This window comes from Rhamphochromis longiceps, linkage group LG23, assembly GCF_057381845.1.
Source record: "Rhamphochromis longiceps isolate RC_006_pf linkage group LG23, R_longiceps_female_GT1.1, whole genome shotgun sequence".
NCBI classification, from domain to species: domain Eukaryota; kingdom Metazoa; phylum Chordata; class Actinopteri; order Cichliformes; family Cichlidae; genus Rhamphochromis; species Rhamphochromis longiceps.
In genome coordinates, this window is record NC_140578.1 from 3,550,001 (window position 1) to 3,576,146 (window position 26,146).

General features: G+C 42.8%; 1 protein-coding gene across 3 annotated transcripts in view; it reads right to left on the reverse strand.

Annotated features, from left to right (window-relative positions):
• Positions 1 to 2,342: 2,342 nt before the first annotated feature.
• tle2b (TLE family member 2, transcriptional corepressor b) overlaps positions 2,343 to 26,146 on the reverse strand; it is an 83,106-nt gene continuing 59,302 nt past the window's right edge. For all 3 annotated transcript variants that reach the window (XM_085399506.1, XM_085399507.1, XM_085399509.1), the window contains 12 exons: positions 24,231 to 24,371; positions 17,955 to 18,008; positions 14,248 to 14,415; positions 13,768 to 13,918; positions 13,002 to 13,171; positions 12,443 to 12,519; positions 11,228 to 11,477; positions 10,678 to 10,925; positions 10,077 to 10,224; positions 9,275 to 9,425; positions 9,035 to 9,111; positions 2,343 to 6,539 (listed from right to left, as the gene is read on the reverse strand). In XM_085399506.1, coding sequence (XP_085255632.1) covers positions 6,432 to 6,539; positions 9,035 to 9,111; positions 9,275 to 9,425; positions 10,077 to 10,224; positions 10,678 to 10,925; positions 11,228 to 11,477; positions 12,443 to 12,519; positions 13,002 to 13,171; positions 13,768 to 13,918; positions 14,248 to 14,415; positions 17,955 to 18,008; positions 24,231 to 24,371 — 1,743 coding nt within the window. In that variant the 3' untranslated portion in view covers positions 2,343 to 6,431. The remainder of the gene's footprint in view (positions 6,540 to 9,034; positions 9,112 to 9,274; positions 9,426 to 10,076; positions 10,225 to 10,677; positions 10,926 to 11,227; positions 11,478 to 12,442; positions 12,520 to 13,001; positions 13,172 to 13,767; positions 13,919 to 14,247; positions 14,416 to 17,954; positions 18,009 to 24,230; positions 24,372 to 26,146) is intronic.

The following is a 26,146-nucleotide window of genomic DNA, read 5'->3' on the forward strand; positions in this document are numbered from 1 at the left end:
TATTTAAATCGCTCCACCCACCTCAAATATGAACCTCTTTCTACTTCTGTGCCTTGCTGTTGACTGAAGTGACAGTGTACCAGTGTGTGATATTTTGATGTGGTTAAATTGTGCATTGAACCTTGCTTGGCTGGATTTAGCACCATGTGTTTGCAGCATTTGTTTGTTACCTGTATGGTGACAGATTATAACCTCCGCAGGCTTGTTTTTGGTCTGTTATGTTGTCAGGCAATGAACATTTGTGCTAAACTGAAATGTTAAGCAAGGACAGACAGTTTTATGCGTGTGAAGAAAATAGTCTTTGTAACCAGTGGCTAATACAGGCAGCCTACTGGTAGTTTAATGATAGGAACATGAAAATTTAAATGTGCTGAATACGTTTTAAATGAAAGTGTCTGAGAAAGCGGGACACAGTGTCAGTTTGATAAAGCATGTGATGGCCCTGTGTCTGATACTGTTTTTGCACAATATGATAGAGTTCAGTCCAATAATTCAGGGTTATTGTCTCACTTGAGTTCCTAGAAAGAAATTACCCCACACCACCGGCAGCAATGATTAGGGTTACAACCTGCCTTTAGAGTCAGAACTCTTTTTTCCCTTTGTGGCACAGATTCAACACATTCCTGGAAACATTCCTCTGAGATTTTGGTCTATATTGACATGACAGCATCACACAGCTGTTGCAGATTTGTCAGCTGCACATCCACAGTGCAAATCTCTCATTCCACTAAATCCAAAAACTGCTCTATTAGATTGAGTTCTGGTGGCTGTCGAAGCCATTTGACTACAATGGCTTCCACACAAACCCGTGTAAAAGGATTTGCTACATGATGTACTATTGTACTAGCACTGTGGTCATGAAGGGATGGATAGCAGCAATTCTCGGGTAAGCTGTGGTGTTTAGACAATGCTCACTTGGAACTAAAGGACTCAAAGTGTGCCAAAAAAATCTCTCTCACACACTGTTCCACCAGCATCCCCAACCTGAACCGCCGGTACAAGGTTACACTTTTCATGTTGTTTATGCCAAGTACTGACCTTACCATCTTAATGTTCCAGCAGAAATCAAGACTTGTGTTTTTCCAGCCTTCTGTTGTCCAATATTGGTGAGCTTGTGCGAATCATAGCCTCGGTTACCTGTTCTTAGCTGAAAGAAGTGGAACCTGGTGTGGTCTTCTGCTGCTGTAGCCCATTTGCTTCCAGGTTAGACATGTTAAGCATTCATAGATGCTCTCCTACATGTCATTGTTATAGCAAGTAGTTATTTTAGTTATTGTTACCTTCCTATCAGCTTGAAGCAGTCCTGCCATTATCTACTGGCAAATTTTCACCCAGAGAACTGCTGCTCACTATATACTTTCTCGTTTTTGGACCATTCTCTGTAAACCCCAGCCCATCTCATTTGGCACCAACAACCTTGGCTCATTCAGAGAGACTTAAATCACCTTTTCCTCCATTCTGATGGTCGGTTTGGACTTCAGACCGTCTTGCCCATGATTACATGCCTAGATGCATTTAGTTTGTGCCACGTGATTGGTTGATCAGGCAGCTGCATTAATGAGTCGAATAGATATGCCTAATATAGTTGCCATGATTCGCCTCCACAGCCCACAGTGATTGTCTTTAAGACACACTGTTTTACAGCGATCATAAGAAAGTGGAGATAAGTAGATGGTGTAAAGTTACATGACGAGACCATTTCACTGCACTCCTCTCTGCTCACCTGTGATGTGTACGCATGCCGTACAGGTTCTGCAAACAGTAATGAGATTATGGTAAACAATGGAATCAGTTTCTTTGGTGGTTAAACTTGCACCTCACAGCAAGGTCCTACTGGCTGACTGGGGCTTTTGTGTTTGTTCTACCTGTGCCTGCGTGGCTTCCTCCCACAGTCCAAAGACATGCATGTTTGGTTAATGGCTGATTCAAAATTGCCTATAGGTGTGAATGTCAGTGTGAATGGTTGGCTGACTCTGCGTTGGCCCTGTGATGGACTAGTAATCTGTCCAGGGTGTTCACCGCCTCTCAACCTACGACAGCTGGGATAATCTTGAGCCTGAAAACTGCTAAAATGAAAGTTAATATTTGGCTCACATTAGGATTTGGCTTTCTTCTCCACAGTGCAGTCGGTCCCCTGTGTATCTAGGTAGTGCTATCCATCTTCAACAAAGCATGCTCTCACCACTGTTACTTGAGGCTGTTACAGAGACAATAGAGAGAGGAGATGCATGTTAGGGAACTTTTCACATTGGCCTCATTTCTAGAGATGTTAAAATTTACACCAAAAGCAGAGCACCCACTGCCATCCCCATAGTAGAATAATTGACACAGAAGACACTGGAAAGGATGAACACAAGTTTGGTTTATTTTTCACACATAGTATTTCTTTTACAGCACGTGGGAAAACACTTCAGGAGGGAAGACCCAGTTAAAAAAAAGGAAAAAAAGGAGGAAGTTCCTTGGCTTTTTAAAAGAGAAACTTTACATGAACTTGTAAAATGGGGGGAAAAATAAGTTTTGAACACTGTTGGAACAGAGAAGCACAAGCAGGGGAGACGTGTTACCTACTGTTAAAGAAAAGTATCAAATACAATGTCCCAAATATTTATGCTATACCACCAAATGCATAGCCATTATACAGCATCATTTTGAGTAGATTACAAGCTTGTGTATGAGAATATTGTTTAGATTTGCCTGTGGCTGTCAGGCAGAAAGGGAAACAGGCAGGCAAAGGCATTAAACTGTACAGATTATCTCTGACTCCTGGCTGGTACACAAGCCATCTCAGAAGTCTCTCGTAAATCTCCTATTCTGCATTAGTGCTGCAGCAAGAAGCATGGAAGAGTCCTGCTGACATTTTATACAGATGAGCTAGATTGCATACTGTCACGCTAAGATTTTCTTGTGTAAAACTGCGGCTGTGAGACCGTTCGCTGTATTTACCGAACGAAACCAGATTGATTTTGTTCTACCAGCAGTGGAGCTTTAATGCAACAAACATGCAATAAAAAGTGGAACCTCGATCGATCAATCAATGGCTAAATCTATATTTTCATGTCGCAGCCAACGCCTGTTGTACACGGTCCACAGACTCAACAGAAACGGCTTATTACTACACAGTAAGGACTGAAAACAGACTAAAATACACGCACTACCACTTTGGAAAAAAAGGGGGATAATAAAAACAAGGAGTGGACAGAGGAGCTCTTTTTTTTCTTTACACTGGATTGCTGATGTTGTACACCCTCTGCCCATCACCATTACCAAGGATAAAAGGTACCCTGATTTAAAAAAGAAGACAAAAAAGTAGTCCCACCTGTGTTCCTCTTGATATTCTGTCTCCATGTGTGAGTGCATTCCTCCCCATAATCATAGGCAACCCCAATACATAAACACATCATTACATAAGACAAGCAATCACTATTAAAAAAAAAAATTCAGAAATTAACGAGTAATCAAAGAAAATCTTGAAATGTGCCTTTTTAGTCTAAACATTGGTGATGCATGTTCTACAGAAGCAGAGAGCTCCGATATACAGTTTGCCTGCCAGTTTGGAATATGATACAAGTAGGAATCAAAAGTAAGGATTATATTTAAAGAAGTAGCTTGATATTTTTCTTATTTGCTGTCATAACAAGAATTAGAAAGACTGATAGTACTCTCATGTCTGTACAATAATTACAAGGCCTGATAGCTTAGTACACAGAAACGAGAACGGGTAGCCTGACTCTGTCTGAAATGTAAAGAAAAACCCCTAAAAACTCCTTACCAGCATCTCCAATGCTCATGCGTTTATCCACAAAAAGCCAAGTAAAAGCCGTACAACGTGCTAGAATACTTCAGAATAGATTAATACTCAGTGTAGCCACAGAAGAAAAACAGGGAGAATCATCGTTTTACTAGCCTGCTATTAGTCGGGGCCACTAATACGCAAGTAAGCTTAGCCCACAAACAGAAAAGTGGAGAAAGTATTAACCTCGACTTCAGCAGCGTTTGAGCGATCTGATGTGATATATGCAGACGACGCCCTCTGTGACATTTGTGGTGCTAAATGTGAAGGTGGCCACGGTAACGCATCCAATCTGAGGAAGCACCTGGCCAAACTTTATTGATGGCATGCAAACCAAATTCACCAAAAGCACCTGTCTCCAGCTTGTAAGGACATATTTATGCTCACTGACTTTACGCCTGTGCTGGTTTTTAACCACTGGTTTAAGCACATATTGGTAACAGAAGCTTGGAGAGTCACACACTACAGAGAGGGAGATGTTGCAACAGTTTGAAAACATCAGGCTTTCTGGAAAAAAAACAACTCTGATTTATGCATTTATTTTATTTTCTGAATGTTGCCATAGTAACGATACCAATGCTGCTATTGGTACTGGATCAATACTACCCTGACAGGATTGATATGTAGTTTCTGTCCTGTAAGTTTAGCGATTTGTGTTAAATTAACAAACAGGCACTTTGAAAAATGTCTGAACCCTTTTGTGTTGACTGTCACGTCTGTTTTATTTATAGCCTGAACACACAACAGAAGCTGACCCAAAATCCCAGGTCTCCAAAAACCCCAATTTTAAAATATAAGAAAGGCTGAAAGTTGTGTTTCTAACTAATTAGTGGAAAGTAAAAATCACAGTGATTTAGCTGTCATTAAAATGTGTTTGCATAGTGATGATGATTCAGCTCATAAATCACGACACGCTGCTCTCCCCTACACGGTGGTATGGAGCTGTTTGCATGCAAAGCGACCGGTCTGGCATAAACGGGCCAAAAGAAGCTGAACTCATGGACGATACTGATTGCATTGTTTGTGACATATTGACACAAGTAATTTCAACTATTTTTATTCTGGCTGCACTGAAACTTCAGCACGCAGTTGACAGCGGTAAGGTGTTTAAGCCAGCTAGTGTAGTGCATCAAATGTTGTCAATAAAAACCGATTTGTACGCCCTTAAAAGAGTAAAATGCTCTTTTGGGCACCTGTTTTCTGTCTGTTGGCCAAGCTACATTGGAAGGCTGCTTGCGGCGAATTTACAGACATGAGAGTGGCATAAATCTTCTAATCGTAATCTCAGTGAGCAAGTGAAAATGTAAAAAATTCTTTAAGGTGTTTAGCATCTCAGTTAATAGAAATCAATAGCTTATGAAACAAGAATTAGCCCGAGCACTTGAACACTAGCACGTAAGCAGGCAGGCAGAGATGGAGATAATGACTCTGATAAACATGTAATCTCGTCTGTAAATGAAAACAGCAACTAGTTGCATAAAATTTGAAAGGAATCGGATTAGTCGCTGCTTAGTTGGCTGCTGATGATAGCGTAAACGTGTGGTGTTAATTTGCCCCCTCGTCCGCCTTACAGTGAAGCTGGCGTGCTGCTACTTCATCTAGCTGACAGTGCCTTTAATGAGAGTGAGTGCAGCGCCCGGTGTCAGGAGAACAATCCAGAGGAATTAGAATGAACAGCTCGGCTGATGTTCTCTGTTTGTGTCTCTGGGCCCTGGGAGAATCCCATTGACTCCGCTGCTCATTAGACGCTGCCTTTGTCAGACCAAAATAAAATAGATATTAGCAGTGAGACGGGGAGCGCTGCGGTGAATGTTTAATTGGGTGCTCTATGTGTTGTGTGTGTTTCTCTCTTCATACGAGTACCTCAAGGGGGTGGAAGCGAGTGTGTGTGTATTCTAGCCTGATGCCGCGCGTGTGTGTGTGTGTGTATTAGCAGGTCTATGTTTCACGTCAGTGTATGTGGATATCTGAAGCAGCCCCCTTCCGTCTCGGAGCGTCATCATTCCCCAGCTCCTGACACCTCTCGCTGGGGAGATCGAGCTGCGGCGTCAGCCTCATTAAGGCTTCCACTGTCTGGCTAATGAATCGATTGTGTGGTATCAGTGCTCCTGGCTGGCGCTCCCACAGTGCCGCTCCGCACCTCCTCTGGGGGCCTCCCTTCCACTGAGCTCTTAATCAGGAAACAGCCCTAATTACCCTGCCTCCCTCCTCCTCCTTCTCATCGTCCTCTTCCTCCCTTTCATTTCTTCCTTCCGCACTCACTCTTTCTCTTCTCCTCATCTTTCCCTCTTTCTCCTCCAAACTTTATCTTTATGCTCCACCGCCCTTTTCCTTTGTCCTTCTTATCTTGCTGCTCCCCATTCTGCCTCTCTCTCTCTCTGCTATCATGCCTCATCCTTGGGCTAAAAGTGGAAGGGGGAGGAGGGGAGATGGCATTTGGGAGCTTCCACAGTAGCTTATATCACAGCAAAAAAAAAAAAGAGAGGGGGGGGAGTGATGTTTTGGGGGTAAGAGTCAGGAGGACTCAAGACGACTGAGACGGAGGTGCTGCTGTTGCTGATGTAATGAGGATCAGGAGTGGTTGGCAGAGTGTCCCGCCCCTAAAATCTCCACCTTGTCTCTTCCCATCTTGTCCCGGCCCTCAGTACACCACCTCGTACACCGTGGCCTTCTTGTCCCCAGAGCCAGTTACTATGTACTTGTCGTCTGGGGAGACGTCACAGCTCAGCACTGATGAAGACTCCTTGGACTGGGAGTGTTCGAGAGGTGGGGGGTGGGGTGAGAGAGAAAGCAAGAGGGATGTGATGATAAATGGATGAAGACAGATGGAGAGAAAGGAACACAAAGAGATGTTAGAAAAGATGTGACTCATCATTTAATACTCAATCATACAAGACATATTTGCATTTCAAAACAGTCGGCAATTATTTCCAAACAGACAACTCCACAGCTCCAGGATGCTGACTCATTCGTCTGCTCCAGTGTGAGACACTGCCACATTAACTCCAGGTTTTAAGCAGCATAAGCCTGGTAGCCTCAACTGGAAAAATGCACAATCCTTCCCTTTTATTCGCTCTCTTTTCCCCCTCTGTATCCCAAAGCCAGACCTGGGCACCTGGCTTTAGATGATCTAAAGCTACTTCTAAACCCCACCTCCCCCTTTCACCTCCTTTCCCCCCTACTGTTCCATCATCATTTATCTTCCTCCCTTTCCTCCCAGACTCTCCTCCTCCTCCACCACCGCTCTCTATCCTCTTAGGCTCCCCTTTCACTCAGGCCCCAGCTCTCGTGTCGACTCCTCCTCTCCCTCGCTAAACTTCTCTGCCCTCTCCTCCTTTCCTCGCTACAAGCTCAGCGGGGCTGTCAATCATCAGGGCACTGGTGAGAGGCCATTTCACACAGGAATCCTCAAACTATAACAAGATAGCAGGAGGGGGGGGCAGTGACAGGTTAAAGGATGAGTTTAAAGATGAGAAAAGTAAAGAAGACATTGAAAAACCCAGAGAAACTTAAAACTCTGATTTACTTTTTGGATGTCTGTGACTTTTGTCTTTTTCACACTGTCTGCTTTCTGGAAAAAGAGTCACAGGGTTTATTTGATTCATCTTTTAGCCTAAAATGTTCGGTAACACATTAGTTACGAAGTGAACGAGCTAAAAATAAGTATCATTATTTAAGAACTTGTATATAAAAAAACATCTTTGTGATTGAAAATGTGAAGCTGCATGCTACCATGTGACGTGAACACGGTGGCATGTACCTGGCAGCACAGATTTTCAGCTAATGTGCCATTTAACTGTCATATTTAAAATTTATAGCAGGGAGAATGAACATTTATAAAAAGCAACATTTCAGAATGATAACACAGCTTGTTTTGTTGAGCTAATACCGCTGAAAGGATGAGAGCATGTTTGGCATTTCAGTGCGAAAAACAGCTCAATAAAAGCTGAAAAAAGGAAGAGGGGAAACCTTCATGGTGTGAATACCGGCTGGACAGTGAAACAAGTGGATGCCTGTGTTCTCCCTGTGCACCGCAAATAGTCGCTTCTCTAATCTCACTGATTTAAGAGAACAACTTTTTGCACTGCACAAAAGTCGCCCTCATTAAACTTTCTGAACTCGAGACTCATCGGACTGTTCCATCTGTTTTCTTTCAGTCTGCATATCTTGATTGGATTGTACTCTTTATGACCTTTGTCCTTTTCCAGTTTCCCTTGAGAGAAAGCAAACAAAGAGAGTGATGCCACACACCAGCTAAAGGACGTGAATGAAAGCGAGCATGAGGAGAAAGAGGGCGGAAACAGGAAATAAAATAAAGGAAGGCGATGAAAGCAAAGGACAGTAATAAAAAGGACAAGGTCAAAGAAGAAAGTAGATCCAGGCAGATTTGGAGGAAAAGATAAAAATGAGCAGAGGGAGGGAGGACAACAACAAACAGAGAGGAAAAATAAGACAAGAGCGAAACGGCGCTTTGAAAAGAGGCAAGGAGGACAGCGATGAAGAGGAGCGAGAGAGAGAGAGCAGCTCTGTTTAACACAGTGACAGGAGGGAGCTGTTTGGCAGGAGGAACATTTGGCATTTGGATAACAAAGCAAGATAGCCGGTATTCTCCTTTCAGTCCACGGGGAAAGACGGGAGCCGCCAACCCTGCTGCCCACTGTAGCTTACAGAAATATGACAACCACACTGTTTTACACACACACACACACACACACACACACACACACACACACACTGCTCAGCTTAAATGTGCCTTCGTCTCTCGAGTTTCATTCACACCCAGATGTACTCGCTCAGCTAAAAATATTCTCTGCATATTCATGTTTCAACATTTCCTCCAACGAAGCAACTGAACGAAATGGAAAGATGGTGTTTGTCGTGTTTTGATTCACTGTGTGTGTTTGTGTGTGCGCGTCAGTCTGCACCATCTGATAAATCTCCACAAGTCACCTTGGATCAACAAATCTGAAAGTGAAAAAAAAAATAGAGGTTTATCACGCTCTCTCCCTTTGAACCCTGTCATCTCTCTCTCTTTTGCCTTAAAGGCTCTGTGTTGCAGAGACTCTCTCCCTATGGCACACTGACAAAAGACATATCACACACACACACACACACACACACACACACACACACACACACACACACACACACACACACACACACACACACACACACACACACACACACACACACACACACACACACACACGTCATCAGAGCCAGTCATCGGTGCTTATCTCTCACCTGGAAAATACTAGCTCCATAAGGTGTCCTCCATGCATTCAACAGATTGTCTTTTCCTGTACTCACAAACCACTTCCCTGAAACAACAAAGCAACAGTAACACATGTTAATCAACGAGAAAGGAGTAACTAAAGGGGAAAAACAAACTACAAAGCAAGAGCGTGGAGAAGACGGACACATGTCGGTCAGTGGCTGGAATTCAATCGATTTAGGAACGGAATAAAGTGCTTGTGTTTGTACCGCAGTAGGCGAACTTGAGGGAGAGAACGCAGCTCTCGTGCAGGTGCAGCTGATATTTGTCCGGTTTGGAGACATGGAGGACTTCCACGTTACTGCTCTCCATTCCCACAGCCAACCACTCGCCTGTCGGACAGTAGCCCAGAGAGAAGATCTGGAGACAAAGAGGGAGAAAGAAGATGAATAAAGCAAAGCAGAAAGCAAAATGAGGGGCAACACAGAAGGATTAGAAGCGACAACAGCAAGGGCGCAGAAGTTATTTTTAAAAAAGTGAAAAGAAAAACAACATGAGGGGCGGGAAAGAAGATAAGGTTGATTAGAAGAGAACAAAGGAAGGAAGTAGGGAGGACAGATAAAAGAACTTAAAATTAGGGATCGGAGGATATTAAAGAGAAGAGATAAAGATGATGGGACAACAAAAGATCAGAGGTGGAAAGTAGGGAAAAGGAAAAATGAAAGAGTGGAGTGATATAAACGAGCTAAATATAGAGTGAACTAAACAGACCTCAGATGGCAGACAGAGAAAGTCATTATACTGTGGATCAAAACTCATTTGACACCAGTGGTCAGCTGTAGTCCTGTCGTCACAGTGAATAGTGAATGAGAGACAAAATGTGTGTGTGTGTGTAGATTATTGTTGTATTTACTGTGCACGATCCCTTATTGAGGTGAATCTTATTACAGATGCAATATTAGGGATCTATTACCATTTAAGTGCTGTACCTGTATCAACATGTTAAAAAGCGTGAGCAGAATATGATTACTGTGTGTGTGTCTGTGTGTGTCTGTGTGTGTGCGCGCACACCTGTGAAGTGAAATCGTGTTGCTGCAGCTGGCGTCCCTCTCGGAGGTCCCAGCAGCGGACTGTGTTGTCCAGCCCTCCCGTCCACAGCTTGGTGCCGTCGTTGGAGATATCGATGCAGCTCGCTCCGTCCGTGTGGCCCTGGAACTGCCTGCCGGGACAACGACCACGCAAACACGCACAAAAGAGGGTCTAAGAACCGAACTGGAAGCCCTTTGAATACACAAGCAAAGCGGACTCTGCCTCCCTGTTGTTTCTCTGCTTCTTTCCTGGTAGAGGTGTCAGATTAAATATGTTTTAATTCTTGCCTCCCCGTAGAACCGACAGTGTTCCGCATCTCATTTCCTTTTTATTTAAGCCCAGCTTTGCTAAAACAGAGCTGTTTTATCCTCTTCACATCCCCTATGGCTAGATTATCCCTTTTGTTTGCACCTGACCTTGGTGTTAGTTAAAGAAGCCACAGACTGCAACAATTTCTCACTCGCTTTCTCTTCTTACATATTTTATCTTCCCTTCCTCCATCTGAAATATTCTACCTTCTTTTTCTCACCTTTCTCTTTCTGCTCTCGTCTCACTACAGTCTACCTGCAGAGGTCCTTCTTACCTGACGAGCGTCTGGTTGTGAAGGTCCCAGACGACGATGTTGCCGTCGCTGCAGCAGGAAAAGCAGACCTTGTTGTCAGGGGAGATGGCCAGAGCGTAGCAGGCGGGAGCGGACGACGTCAGCTCCGCCTTGATGCGGGGAGTTGGCGTGGCCAAATCCCAGATTGACAACGTGCTGGCCTCTCCTCCAACAATCAAGGTTCGTCCGTCTGGGAGGATTTTACAGGAGCGGATGTAGTTATCCCTGTTCTGATTTGACAAGATAAAGAAACCAGTCAGATTACGGCTGTTGTAACTTGATCAAGGAGGGGGGGGAAAGTGCGTGAGGCTTTACAGGACAGATGGCAACACTAGGGACATTCAGGAAATTAATGTGGACGTTTTAATGTCTGTTACCAAAGTGGAAGAGGAAACACGACATGGTCAGTAAAAACAAATCTGCTCTGTGGATGCATGCACTGGTTTTCATGGATTCACGTGCGAGTGGTTACGAGAGTACTCTTCTCAATTTTTTAATACTTGTGTGTGCCTCATTTTCTTTCACGTCTCACCAGACAGTCCAGCTGGGCCATGGGGTTCTTGCTTCCTGGTTGGCTGATGTCCCACACCTTGACGCAGCCCTTCCCTCCGGTGTACACGTGACGAGTTGAGGTGCTGATGGTGACGGCACACACCACCTCTCCGTGGCTCAGGGTGTGGATCTGACGGGCGTGACGAGGGATTCCCGGACCCAGCAGAGCGTCGGGAGGAAAGGGCACGGGCTGCATCTGGCCGTCCGCGCTCACGTGGAACGAATAGGCGCTGAGAAGGGATAGAGAGAGGAGGGAAAATAAATCAATACAGTCAGGCAGAAAGAGCAACAGCTAAAAAACAAACTAAAATTGGACTCCTAGGTGCTATGAAGACAAGAGAGAGAAGATGAAAATCAATCAATCAGTTAGCGAGCAAGTAAAAGCAGAGTGCTAGGGGTAAATACACACAACTCATTAATGACCACAAATATGTCAGTGGGCAGTGTGACGTGTGACAACACCATAATAGCCTTGAAACTCCAGCAGTATTTCCCCGAACTCTGGCAATTACTGGGCTCACCGTAGCTACGGGCAGGAATGCATAATGGCAGATTATATTACAGGGCAGAGTCAGCGTGGCTTTGCTAATGGCTGATCGATACTGTAGCGGTTGGAAGCCGAGGCTGCTTTATGATTTCAAATTAGCGCCGCAAGAATGAATTGCCACTCTGCAATGAATGACAAAAACAACACAATTCCTCAGTCTGCAAATTTGTCTGAGTAGGTGCCGGGACATTTAAAAATCACACCAGCATTTCAGACATCAAAAAAGGTTCATGGACATCTTTGAAATGCTCTCTATTTTCTTTTAAAAACACAAAGAGGAGCAGCTACAGTTCATCCTGATTCCCATCCAAGGCAAATATTTGTGGGTTATCACTGAGCTAATATTTGAAGTATGTTCCTGTTGTGTCGTTGTCCTTTTCTGCTGTTCTATAAGCACCATCAGCTAAAAATAAGATTAAAAATGTAACTGCTTCATTCAATTATACAGCACATCCATGCAAAATAAATACAATACTAATGCTATTACACGTGCCTCAAAACTGTAGATGGTTTTAATTGCAAAACAGAAAAAGACTCAGCTTCAGATAAAATTTGCAGCACATTGAATCATTATATTTTATCTCTCTTCACGCTTGAGCATCGTCTAATCTGGGCTTGTTTTAGTGCGCGATAGAAGCTCTGACTTACGGCTTGCCACCAGAGGAACCAGGGAGAGAGGAGGGCAGCCCCGGGGCCCTTAGGTGAGACCGAGAGTCATACGCCACCTGGTGGAAAGTAAAGCGTGAACAAAAAAGTGACAGACTGGCAAAGGCTACTTTAAAGATTCAGAATGATTTCCAATTATCATCCAAAGGTGCAAGAAGTTATCCAGTAGAATCTATTTTCCAAATAAATAAAAATAGTTGCAATGTAAAGCGATTAGAAGGGACGAATTTATTCTTCTACATCAGACTTTAACTGGACTCTTTCAGCTCCTTCTTGTTCACCCACGTTTCCTGATATGTAACATAGATGCAATCCATCAAGGCAAAACTCTTTGTAGTAAAGTTTCTCTTCTCTATGACTGTAGCACTATATGAAAGTGAATTTGAGGATGTAAATGTGACGGCTTCGAGTATATAACGAATGCAGTTGATGGCGCAGAAGTGATTCATCAAGTTTTTGAACAGTGCTACAAAAGTCAAAAGTTTGCATCTGAACAATAAATCAGAGCTTGACAGAGAAGATAAATTTGGCCTTTACACACCATGGGGCTTCTGGAGTACGCGCTGGCCGCGGCGCTGATTTGCGGGGAGAGAGTCAGAGCCCCTCCGAAGCCTCCTGGGCTGGCCAGCTCCCCATTCAGTCCTGCGTGGGACACCACGCCAAAATGAGCCGGGTATGAACCGGGGGGCACAGACATGGGACTGCGGAGAGCTAGGGAGGGAGGGAAAGAGGAAGGAGGAATTGAAGGATGGGATGAAGGGAAGAACAATGCACAGTATACAAGCACAGACACAGTCACAGAGGGACTGAGAAGAATGGAAAATGTTTCTTTACACTAAACTTTGTTTATACACCGAGTTTGACACCAGACCAAGAAGCGCTCAAATCCACACTGCATCCACATTATTAAGTATATCAACTTTGCTTTGATCATATTAAGCAAATTTGCAACAAAACCGTAGAGTAAGCAAGATTATTCAGTATATAAGTATAAACAAATGTGGAAATGAAAAAAGTGGGATAAGAGGTTAAAATGCATGAAGGGCAGAGGTCAGCTGGGTACAAAGCCTGAATTAAAAGATTGATTTGACCCAATTGGTTGTATGAAAAAGACCTGCAGTAAAGCAGCTCAGTTTGAAAGTCAAGGGCAGTGGTACTGTGATGATCTGTACAATTTACAAATACTAAAAAACAGTGTCACCATAGCTTAGTAACAGAGAGGGCCTTTATCTACAGTGAAATTATAATAACCAGTTATTTTAGATTTAAATTACAGCAGGCTTGTCAGTCAGTCAGGAGAGTCTCACCAAGGGGATCTGCACTGGTTGCTGCTTTGCTGACTAGGCGAAGGCAGGAGGTGCTGGGACCAGGAGCTCCTGGTGTTCCTGGGGTAAGGGCCTCACGGTGGGATGGGGACGGGGTGCCAGACTTAGACAACGGGGACTGGGACTTATCCATCTGCAGAGATGTCAAACAATAAAAAAGAAAGTGGGGAAAAAAGGAACATGGCCGATCTGTCGCAGTAACCTCCAGAATGACACTGCTTAAACATTCTCGGTGTGAAAAAAACCCAAAACTTTTGTTTTGTATCAGAGCCATTTAGTGTGCATAAATAAGTAATGTATGAGCTTTTTTATAACCCCAGAGCAAAACTATATGATAGCGTAATATACGCCAGCAATGAATGGCCTAAGGGTAAAAAGTGAAGAGATTTTCTACTGGAAATGTTAAAAATTACAGTGCTTTGTAAGCAAAGTAGGGATTTTTATAGCAACTGTTTATCTTACCTGTCCAGGGTCCTTGGCTTTGCCTGTGGTTGGGCTGCGGGGGTTTGGCGTGGACGGTGCCTCTCCTGTGCTCGAGGACCCTGGAAGCTCTTTCCTCAGAGTGGGGGCCCGGTCTAACCCATTCCCATGGGGTGAGTGAGGAGGGCTGCCTGCGGGAGAGTTAGGCTCCTGAGCGACAAAGAGAGGTGAGAAAATATTTAATGTTCTACATGAGTATAAAAGAGATCTTATTTCTGATCGCACAATGCTTTCTTTGTTCTCTTTCTATCCTGATCTTCAAAGCGCTGCATTCTTCCACTGTGGCATATTGTCTTTCAGGATGTGACCTTCGTCCTCATTTCTGCAGTTCTTCTATAACAATTTTACCAATATATGTATACATGTCTTTTTGAAGCCAACGTGCACGTGTGAAAAAGTGCTCTGAATGATAGTTGAGTGTCATAGTTGCATTAAAAGATACTCCGAGGGGTCGGCTGGGCGGTTTATCTTTAAAAATTACGTTGAATTTTAAGCCTTTCTTTTTGACAGTGAAACATCTCAGTGAATCAGAAGTGCACATCGTTAACCAAAGAGGCGAGCTGAGGCCTTATGCACACAGCCCTGGAGATCAGTTGGTCAGCCAAAAGGCCGTCAGGAAAAAAGAAAAGGAAAAATCGAACAAACAAACAAAAATCTCCCGAACTTCTGTCACTCCAGAACCGTACCGGGACCGAACAGACTGGAAGAACAGAGCAATCTTTAACCAAGTCAATTCCAGGATCAACTTCTTAGTACTTAACAATTAATAATGCTAAAAGATGATAAGTAGCACAGATGACAGGATGCTTATTGACAGCAGGCCAACAATAGTGCCAGTAAAATATTTTTGCTGGGGTACCTGGGGCTTCATTAACGCTGTCGCTCTTAGTGACAGCTTCAAGCTTTGTCTTGACCTTTATTTCAAGTTTTATTTAATTACTACAGTTACCATTACTTCTAAAAGACAAATGTGTGTTTTCCTGAGATAGCAGATCCTCATCTGCACTTAACTTACTTCTCATTTTTAAGTAGCCTAATGAAGCCAACAGCAACTCTGTTGTCACTGAGTTTATTTGGATTATAAAGGGAGAGAGAGCTCAGGAAACACCACATGAAGCAGCAGAGGTTGTCGGTGTTGCTGATGCAGTAGTGTGTGGACCTGGAGATAATGTTGCTGTTACGGATGCTTTCATCACTGGCTGGAGCCACTGTTGAGCCAGCATTGCCTCCCCCAGAGCAAAGTGCTGGTGTCAGCACTTCTCTCTGGGTCACAGTGATCAGCACAGACGTTTTAGTGCTTATACACACACACGCACACAAATAACATCCTCTACTCCAAGCCACAGACACACACACACACACACACACATATTCATCTGCTAATTGCAGGCAAACACGTACTCACAAGCTTACATGTATGTTTAAACCTATGCATGTAGGTTGTCTCTCTAGCACACACACACACACACACACACACACACACACACACACACACACACACACACACACACACACACACACACACACACACACACACACACACACACACACACCCCTCCCCTTTTTCTTCCATTACCCACTTTTGTCAAATTTTTTTCTCCTCTATGCTTTTGTACCAGTTTCCAAATCACACAAGAGGCTGGTTCTGCTTTTGTGTGCAATATCAAAATACAGAAGGCTTTACATGAAACATATTTTGGTACACTGCGTGAAGTATTTAAAGAACTAAAATATTCCAGGGGCATAAACGGCTTTGCATATATTAAATGAAGCCGACTGCAGTTATCTAATGAGAGGAAGGAGGTGGAAAGAAGGAGGTGGAGCGGGGTAAGAAGAGTGGAAAAGAATGAGTGAGAGAAAAGTGGAGAGATGGAAGAACAGAAGCTACAGGATGCAAATGTACACAGAAGAGGTAAATGAGAAGAAATAGGTGAGTACCGCGTGCGTGTGTGTGTGTGTGTGTGTGTGTGTGTGTGTGTGTGTGTGTGTGTGTGTGTGTGTGTGTGTGTGTGTGTGTGTGTGTGTGTACAGACTTGGTTCACGAGAAGAAAGCATAAACAGTGGCAGCTGATAATGAGCTTACATAGGAGCTCTTCCTATTTACAAGGAAGCTGCAGCAGAAAGCTGAACTAGCTACATACCTGCTGACTCGTTTTACATTTCACAGATGCACCCCACACACACACACACACACACACACACACACACACACACACACACACGCGCGCATGCACAAACACACACACCAAGGTTACTCCAGATGGACAATATTTTTTTAAAGCAAGCAAACAGAAATCACTGAAATGCAAAGATGTTTAGACTTTGACAAATTTTAAATTTTTCTTATGAAAATGCAAAAAAAAATCTGATGTTTCAAAGGTAAAACGTAAAATGAATATCTTGGTGAACATGTTTTACAACACAAAAACTACTTTTAAATAAAAGGATTACTCTATTAGGCTGAACAAAGTAATAACTGGAGTGCAACATTTTAATCAAATGATAATAAACAAACCAAAAATAATGAAATAATCAAGTCAAATTAATATTAATAATATGAAGTCTTTCTTATTCCTTGGCCAATTATGCTGTTAATGTTTATACACACACACACACACACACACACACACACACACACACACACACACACACACACACACACACACACACACACACACAGGGTTATGAGGAGGTGGCAGTAGGCTCCCTGAGCAACACTGGTCCTTCCAATGTTGGACTCATGCTTTATTCACGTGTGGCTGCACCTCTGTGTCACAGAGCTTGTGTTGGATAAAGAATGCTTTCAATGACTCTTAAACAGCAAAATATTTTGAAGAAAATATAAAAAATTATAAAAAAAAATTAAATTTCATTTCTCTGAGATGTTTAATTAGATTTGACTATTAACAAATGTTAAGTACTTGTTGCACAGAGCTCAGTCTGTATTTTCCTGATAGGTCACTCACAAATTAGACTGAACTTCTATTAATAAGAAACCAGTGGTCTTTCAGAGTTTGGTCGTTGTGTGCGCTCTACCAGTTTTGACTGGCAAGAAAGTGAAGAAAAAATTCTGTAAATCCCGTATAATGAACTGTCATCCACCACCATGCATTCATTAATATTACCAATTAAAGATATTTTCTTCATTACTGTGATTCTGGCTCTTTTGACTGCTAACTTGTGAAAGAGATTTCGGACTCTAGCCGCTAAATTCAGAAGCCAGCCGCTAACTTTTGCTGTTTGCCATTTGGTAATGAGCAGGTCTTATGTTTTATTCAGTGGGAACCAAAATGAGTGATAGAGGCCATAAACTGAGAAGCAATGTGTTTGCCAAAGTCCCGGCAGAGAGCCGTTTTCCCCACAGACAATAAATCTTTCTGCGACCACAGCTATTGCCCCCTGGTGGCCTTTAAAGATAATGCAGCTCTATCTGGCTTCTATATTGACACACAGAATCTATATCCATCTTATATACAGCCTATGAAGATGAACATGAAGGGAAAAAAAATTAGCAGACAATTTTCTAAAAAGCTCCACAGAGTGGAGGTGGAAAAGCAGAGTCAAGTGACAATTCTCTGTGGATTCATCACTACAAGCGACCTCTTTTACATATATGCGTTCATGAAAACCTGCTGATAACAGCCACATCAAGGTGCTGTCAAAATCATTTAGAAAGACTGGCGTCTCACCTCATTGGAGACATCCACTACAAGATTGTCTTCGCTCTTGTCTCCATCGCTGTCCTGAGGAGCAAAGAAGATAGAAGAAAGGGGAAAACATGATTTTTCAAGATCCATTAAGATAAAACAGCTTTTTTTCCCTCCTCAGTCACCAGCACAGAGATACAATATGCTGCGTGTGTACATGGAGAAGTTAAATAATAAAGACACACAAGTGCGCACACAGATCGATATATCAATATCACTGGCTGCTCTTTGCTTCCTTTCGATCTCTGTCCACCGTCCATGCAACATTTAACACAGAGATATTGTATATCATATATTCTCACCAAACATCCCCCTGTACAAAGATTTTTTGATCTCAGTCATACGCACACACACACACAGCACATTTTTCCCCTCTTCGTCTAGCCATCTCTCCATCTCTCTCTCCTTTTTTTTTCTGGGGTGAGAACGATGGCACTTAGTCACCATGGCAACAGCGCTTTGATGTGATCATGGCCTGATATTCCTATTGACATCAGTGTGGAGTGACATCAGTGCCTTATTATGCAGAGCCAAAACAGGACAATGTCTACAACCTCCTTCCTGGAACAAAAACCAAAAACACACACACAAAAAAAACAGCAAGAGATGAAACGAGAGAGAGAGTGTGGAAATGATGGTGAGGAGGGACGAGAAAAAAGTTCAAGGGGGGAAAAAAAAGGGCAGAAAATAATACAGATGGAATAAAAATGAAAAGGAAACAAGAAGTAGAGCGTGGAGCGTGAGCGAAAAAGCAAGAGGAACTGAGAAACAGCGGTAAAGAGACAGAGAAAGATATAGAATAGGAAAAGGCAAACAGAGAGAAATGGGAGGCGTAATTCGGCTCGACAGACGGAAAGAGAGGAAAAACATTCAGAAAGTGGAAGCTCTAGAAAAAGTGTCAGCAGACGAGTGAACAGCTGATGGCGGGACAACGGTGAGATAGCTGGCGGTAGAGTTTTGATAATCTAACCGCAGGAACACTGACTTTCGTATCCTTCAGAATTCATATTTCTTTAGGTTGGTGCCTACGGACATGGTTAGAGAACCACCACGTTATGTCTAGTAGCGATAAGAGACTGTTTCGTTTATTTTTTGCCCTTTTTTGGCTTTTTTGTCGGTCACTCCCCTCTTGTCGGATGAGGGGCCCCACCCTGTGGCCAGTCCCCTCAATGTCAAAGGATACTGTTATATCCTTTGTATTGGAAGCTCCTGTTAATGTTTTGTGTGTTTGCTGTTCAGTGAGTTCTGGTTGTGATGTTCTGAGGTCTGGGTTGATTATGTTGTATTCCACATATCCACTTGATGGCTTATAATTTCTATAAAATGCTGTCACTAAATGTAAATGGCCTGAATAGCCCTATTAAAAGAAGCAAATTAATTGCCAAATTGAAAAAGGAGACAGTAGACTTGGCATATTGGCAAGAAACTCATCTAGATAATGCAGAACATGAGAAATTAAAAAAGATGGGTTTCAGACATACATTTTATTCATCGTATAGGGCCGGGAAAAAACGAGGAGTAGCTATCCTTATCTCAAATAAAATAAAATTTGAACATATATCTACTATAAGTGATAAGGAAGGTCGGTTTGTTTTAGTAAAAGGTAGAATAGAGAATAAGACGGTCACACTATTAAATGTCTATGCACCCCCAGGAAGCAACGCAAGCTTCTTTAAGAAGATATTTGATTTGATCTCTAAGGAAACGGTGGGAACTCTTATTTGTGCAGGAGATTTTAATTTACTGTTAAATCCCAGATTAGACTCAAATAATAGGGACAGGAAAAGCACGTCTGGAGGGAAACGGGTTAAAGGAATGTTAACGGAATTAGGGCTTATTGACGTGTGGCGATCTATCCATGGGTCAGCGTCAGGATTCACTTTTTACTCTGCTCGGCACTCAGTGTATTCGAGGATAGATTACTGTTTTATGTTTAATAGGGATTTACACAGGATAAAAGATTGCAGAATAGGTCCAAGAGATGTCTCTGACCACAGTGGACTTTATATAACGTTACATTTGGACGGGACACGGAAGACAACTTTGTGGAGACTAAATACCGGTAAGTTAAATGACCCCGCTTTTGTGAAACAAATGACAGCCGATCTTAACTTATACCTGCAGGACAATGATAATGGAGAGACAAATCACAATATTGTATGGGATGCAGCCAAAGCTGTCCTCAGAGGTAAAATAATTGGTCGACCATGATTAAAAAGAAAAAGTCACAAGAATTGTTACAACTGCAGAATAGATTAATGGCCTTGGAACAGTCAGGTCTAAAGGATAAAAATACTACAGTAACCCACCAGATCAGACAGATTAAGCAGGAGATAGATAAGATATTGAGCGAAGAAGTAGAGAAAAACATAAGGTTCATGAAACAGAGGTATTATGAGGCGGGGCCTAAGGCGGCGAAGCAGTTGGCGTGGCGGATTAGAAAACAGCAAGCTGAAAATAATATTTATAAGATTAGAGACCCGGTTGGTAACAATGTTGTAACTGACCTGGATGAAATTCAAAAAGCGTTTGAAAAGTATTACAAATCCTTATATAGTCAATCTACTCAGGGTGATGTAAATAAGATGACTGACTTTTTGAATTCCTTAGACCTGCCTACGATTGGTCGAGAAGCAAATAGTAAGTTAACGTCCTTAATATCTCGGGAAGAAATAATTAAAGCTATCTCCAGCCTTAAATCCAATAAATCACCAGGTACCGACGGGCTCCCTGCCAAATGGTACAAAACCATGAGGGAAAGCCTTCTTCCCCTGTTGGAAACTAGTTTTAACTACATTTTGAAAGGAGGTCTGGTACCTCCCTCTTGGAAGGAGGCCTTCATATCGGTTTTGCCAAAGGGGGGACAGGATAGACTAAACTGCAAATCTTATAGGCCTATAAGTGTCCTGAACTCAGACTATAAACTATACACAACTATTTTGGTGCGAAGAATGGATGCTGTAATGCCTTCTTTGATTGATGAAGACCAAACGGGTTTCTTGAAAAATAGACAAACCCACGATAATATTAGACGAGCTTTACACATCATCGAACACATTAATAATAAGAAAAAAAGCTCAATTATTCTTAGCTTAGATGCTGAAAAAGCATATGATTCAGTGAATTGGGACTTCCTCTTCCTAGTGATGAAAAGATTTGGTTTCTGTAGCGAGTTTATAAGATGTTTCCAAGCTCTTTATTCTCTCCCTACTGCCAGAATAAAAATTAACGGTAGCCTCTCCGATACTATTTTTTTAGAACGAGGATGTAGACAGGGGTGTCCAGCAAGCCCCTACCTCTTCAACTTGTTTATCGAACCTCTAGCCCAGGCTATACGTCAGGAAACATCGTTGAAAGGGATTGTAATAGGAGGGGACGAGTACAAGGTGTGTTTATATGCAGATGATGTCTTGGTGACAATCATGGATCCCAGCTCAGGTATACCAGTATTAATGGGGATGTTGGAAACATATGGCCTGTATTCAGGGTATGTCCTTAATGTCAAAAAAACTCAAGTTCTGTCATTTAATTTTTCTCCGGACCAGACACTACTGGCAAAATTCAAGTTTAATTGGGAGGCAACTGCTATCAAATATTTGGGAGTGTTTCTGCCTAGAGATCTGACACAACTGTACGATATTAATTACAGTCGTATTAATAGAGAAATATATAGCGATCTCAACATTTGGGCCTTGCTCCCTCTCGACCTTGGCAACAGGATACAGATAATTAAAATGAATATTCTCCCCAAACTACTCTATCTTTTTCTTGCTTTACCTATTCAAATTCCAGAGAAGCAATTCAGGGAATGGAATAAGCAGATTTCGAGATTCATTTGGCTTAACAAAAGACCACGGGTGAAGTTCTCTACTTTGCAGTTGCCGAAAGACAAAGGGGGCTTGGCTCTACCTTCATTAAGGAATTACTACTTATCTGCTCAGCTGAGGTCCTTGGTGTGTTGGTGTAATCCATCTTTTTGTGCGAGGTGGAAGACTATTGAGATGTCTCTCTCAGACACGCCAATCCAGTCTAGACTTGGTCACGCGGCTTCTGATTTGGACGATACCTTGACGCCCAGCCACTGGGTCACTTTTACATTAAAAATATGGAGGGGAGTGGTCAAGCAGGCGCAACTCCAGGAAGAGATAAAACTTCTGAGGTGGCCAGCGTATGACCCTGATTTTCTACCTGCTTCCCACGATAGTAGATTTAAACAATGGGTGTGGCATGGAATCACTGCTGGGTGTTTGGTTATTGTAAAATCTAAAATTATGGCTTTTGATACCCTATGCAAGACTTACGATCTCGGGAAACAAGACTTTTTTCGATACTTGCAACTCCGTGACTATATTGGCAAAAGACTGAAGAGCTGTGTCCGTGGAGACTTCTCGATTGTTAATATTTTCATTGATGCTTATGACTCTGGGAGTAACAGAGCCTTGATAAGTAAACTGTATAAATGTCTGACTAAGCTCAAAGGGCACTCAACGATTTACATAAAGCAGAAATGGGAAAAAGAAATGGACATTGTGATTACAGAAGATGGGTGGGCACGGATCTGGGAGACACAGTTTACCACGACTAACTCCAACATGTGGCGGGACTTCTGCTGGAAGAACATTATACGCTATTTCATAACGCCTAAACAGAAGTCTAAATTCAGTGCTACACCTACGTTTTGCTGGAGGAATTGTGGGGAAGTCATGGCTGATTACGGTCATATATTCTGGTCCTGCCCACTCATACGACCCTTCTGGACGGAAGTTATAAAGATAATTACAGAGGTGTTGGGATTCCACGTGTCTTGTACATTTACCTCATTGTATCTGGGGTATTTTACAGACGATTTAGTTGCAGATGATGTTTACCTTCTGAAAGTTCTCTTGGCTTCTGCGAAGAAGGCCATAACAAAACGCTGGCTCTGTAGAGATCCTCCCACTGTAACACTTTTTACCTCTATAGTGGAAGACGTCAAATTGATGGAATGTATGACTTTCACTCTGCGACTGCAGGGAGATTTGGGAAGGAGACGGTGGAGAAAATGGCTGGACTTTACAGCTTGTGGCAGCACCCTTTGATGCATAGAATTAGCAATGCAGACTTGTTGACGTATGTATGTGTGGATGTGCAGATGTATGTACAGGTGTATGTTATCTTCCCATGACCTCATACTGTTTCTGTTTTTTCTTTTTTCTTTTATCTTGTTGCATAAAAATGTTCCTAAACAAATAAAAAGTGTCAAAAAAAAGAAAGTGGAAGCTCTCTATGCTTGTTCTCTTTCTGAACTAATGGGAAGATTTGGACTGTTGCTGCTGATGCCAAACTGACTTAGCTGGAGGCCGTCTTGCACAGACAGACTCCCGGTGTCAATCAATCCTCCAGACTGCAAACACACAGCCATCTAATTCATTACAGCTATCTGCCTTGGCCATCTCTCTTCTGGCATTACATCGCCTCTGGCTGCTTGCTCTTCCCCACTGGACCCATCCAAACCAAACACGACTCTAATTGGCCACGGGCCCCCGACCCCCGGGTGGCCCGTAATGTCATAGGCAATGTCATACAGACACACACAACCACACATCAGACAGACATCTTTGGTTGATATAAAGAACAAAAGTTGTTAGTTTACATGTAACTTTTATGATTCCTCCCGTTGGTTGTTACCTCCGCTGCTGCATTTTATTTTTCTCAGTGGCATCGTTTCAGGCTCAGATTATAAGCACAAAGTCACATAACACACTTCCTGTCACCAAGGTTGAAAATTCCCACTGCAACATGCTTGGATTGGGTCCGAGATTGTGTCCACACCGTGTCCAACTCCAGGCCTCGAGGGCCGGTGTCCCGCAGGTTTAAGATACCACCCTGGGTCAACACGCCTGAATCAAATAATTCGTTCATTACCAGGCATCTGGAGAACTTCAAGACATGTTGAGGAGGTAATTTAAGCATTTAAATCAGCTGTGTTGCTGGACACTGGCTCTTGAGGCCTGGAGTTGGACACCCCTGGTGTAGGACATCTGAATCTGGGTCACTGCAATTTTTTTAAGAACATCAAGACTATATATACATTTTTTTTAAATTTTATGTCGATATGCTTTTTGTGAAGAAATTCTGAAAGAATGGAAAAGAATCCTCCCAAAAAACACTTGGATCCAGTTCTGTATCTGATCTGAGATTCACCACCTACGCAGCCCCCTCAGTCCTTCACTACTGAACCAACCCTTAATAACATTGGTGAAGGTAACAAACACATACGTAGGAATGTGGCGGGAGAGACTCTTTGTCGTCACAGCGCCTTCTCTTGGCCTCAGCTCCTCCCTGCGAGGAGGCGTAACCTCCTGATGGGCCTTGACGCTCTTCATTTGGCTGGCTGTCTGTGGATGACACCGACTTACTCTGGGGGAAAAGAAAAGACAGGAACACAATCAAAAGTATGAACGCGTGAACACGACCTCACAGCAAAAGCACAGGTAACGACCGCCCAGGGCATGACACGCAGATTCACGTCACACTTGCAAATGATCAAACACAGCAAAGTAAACACACACAGAAAAACACAAGCACAGGTTAAGACACGGTCATAGCGGCGCACAGGCCAGCCTATAAAGCTAATTACTGCTCTCCCTCGACACAGCAGTCTTCATGTAAAATATGAGTCTCATTATTGGCCAATAAAGCTGTGCAGGTATATTTACAAGCCTTTCCTGGTGCTCAGCACTCTGAAAATCCGATCAAAGCATTGTGTTGTTTTAGGACTGGGACAAGGGCCGGAGGTTCGGCGAGGGCCACTTGTCATTCTCTGTCCCCCCGTGGGGAGGACAAGAACAGCGAGGGTTTAACACACGAGTGAGTCACACAGGAAGGAGCCCACGGGAATGGCAGGAAGGAGCACAACACACGAGAGAAGAGGCTGCACAATGGACCTCAGTGCAGCTCCGCAAATTTCCCTCGTGTCATTCTTTTCCGCCTTTTTTCTCCTCTTCTGTTCACTTCCTCTCGCTGTCCCTTTTTCCCCCCCCCTCCATTTCAAATTCAAACTTGTTTTTGCCAGCGTGGGGCTCTCTGATAAATGTCAATTGATATGCATCCTCCTCCTCCTCCCTTTCTTCCCCAAATGCGGTAATGCTTGGCTAAGTTCAGCAGAAACCTCCGCTCATGAGAGAAATATTTTCTTGGTGCTTAACAATCGGCATTGTGCTCGCAGTTAAATTATGCTAAGGTTTTCACTGCAGAAAGAGCGAGGGAAAGTAAAGTCAGCAGCGGCCCTAAATCATTTTTATTTCACAATAAAGCTAGAACAAAGACTTGTTGGTATTTTTAACAACACCCCACCGCTGCCAGCACATTCTCCCCTCCACCCAGTTTCAAGTTTCTTCTCTTTAGTTTCTTTTTCAGTTTTCATACAAATAATTTTGCTGCTTCTGATGGAAAAACTCCAACAGGTCAGTGCTGTAGTGAAATGTCACCTTAAAGAAAAGACAGCTACTGTAATGTCATCTGTGTCACTTTGGTTTATTCTTATTGTGCCCAATGAAACTCAGAATAAGTTACTGTACATGTAAAAACTGTCAAACAACCACAAACCCGAACAAACTAACTAACCCAAACTTCTTATATTTTTTGTTTCATGTCGAATAATCTTCTGGCATCTGGTTCATTTTATCTCAAAGTTTTTGAAACATGTTGCGTCCACCATGCATCCACTCATGTTTCCTATGTTCTGCTGTTAATAAAACATCTTTTTCAGATTTGGACATCAACACATTCTGTTTTTATTTCCATTCTGCACAACAGCCCAACTTTTTTTGGAACCGGGCTGGTAAACTGATAATTTTTGCTCTTAGAGCAACATGTGTTCAAACATTACATTACTTCCTGCAGGCTAGAAACTCCATAAGCCTTTGAACTGTTCATCCATTCATGGTGAACAGCATTTTGATTTTCTGGTGCAGCGATTTCACTTCATGGTGACGACGGCACTTTTGCACATTAGGTTTAATATTAACTAAGGATAGTTTCGACTCTGAAGCATCTAATCGCTGTTGGATCTGCTGTTCAGGAATATTTGGCGATTCACGGCCACTATTTAGCGGTTTTACTTGCATTTCTTATTTTGGGGTATTTTGGGCAGCATTTAACATTAACTCAGATATAATCCTTCCTCATGTTCT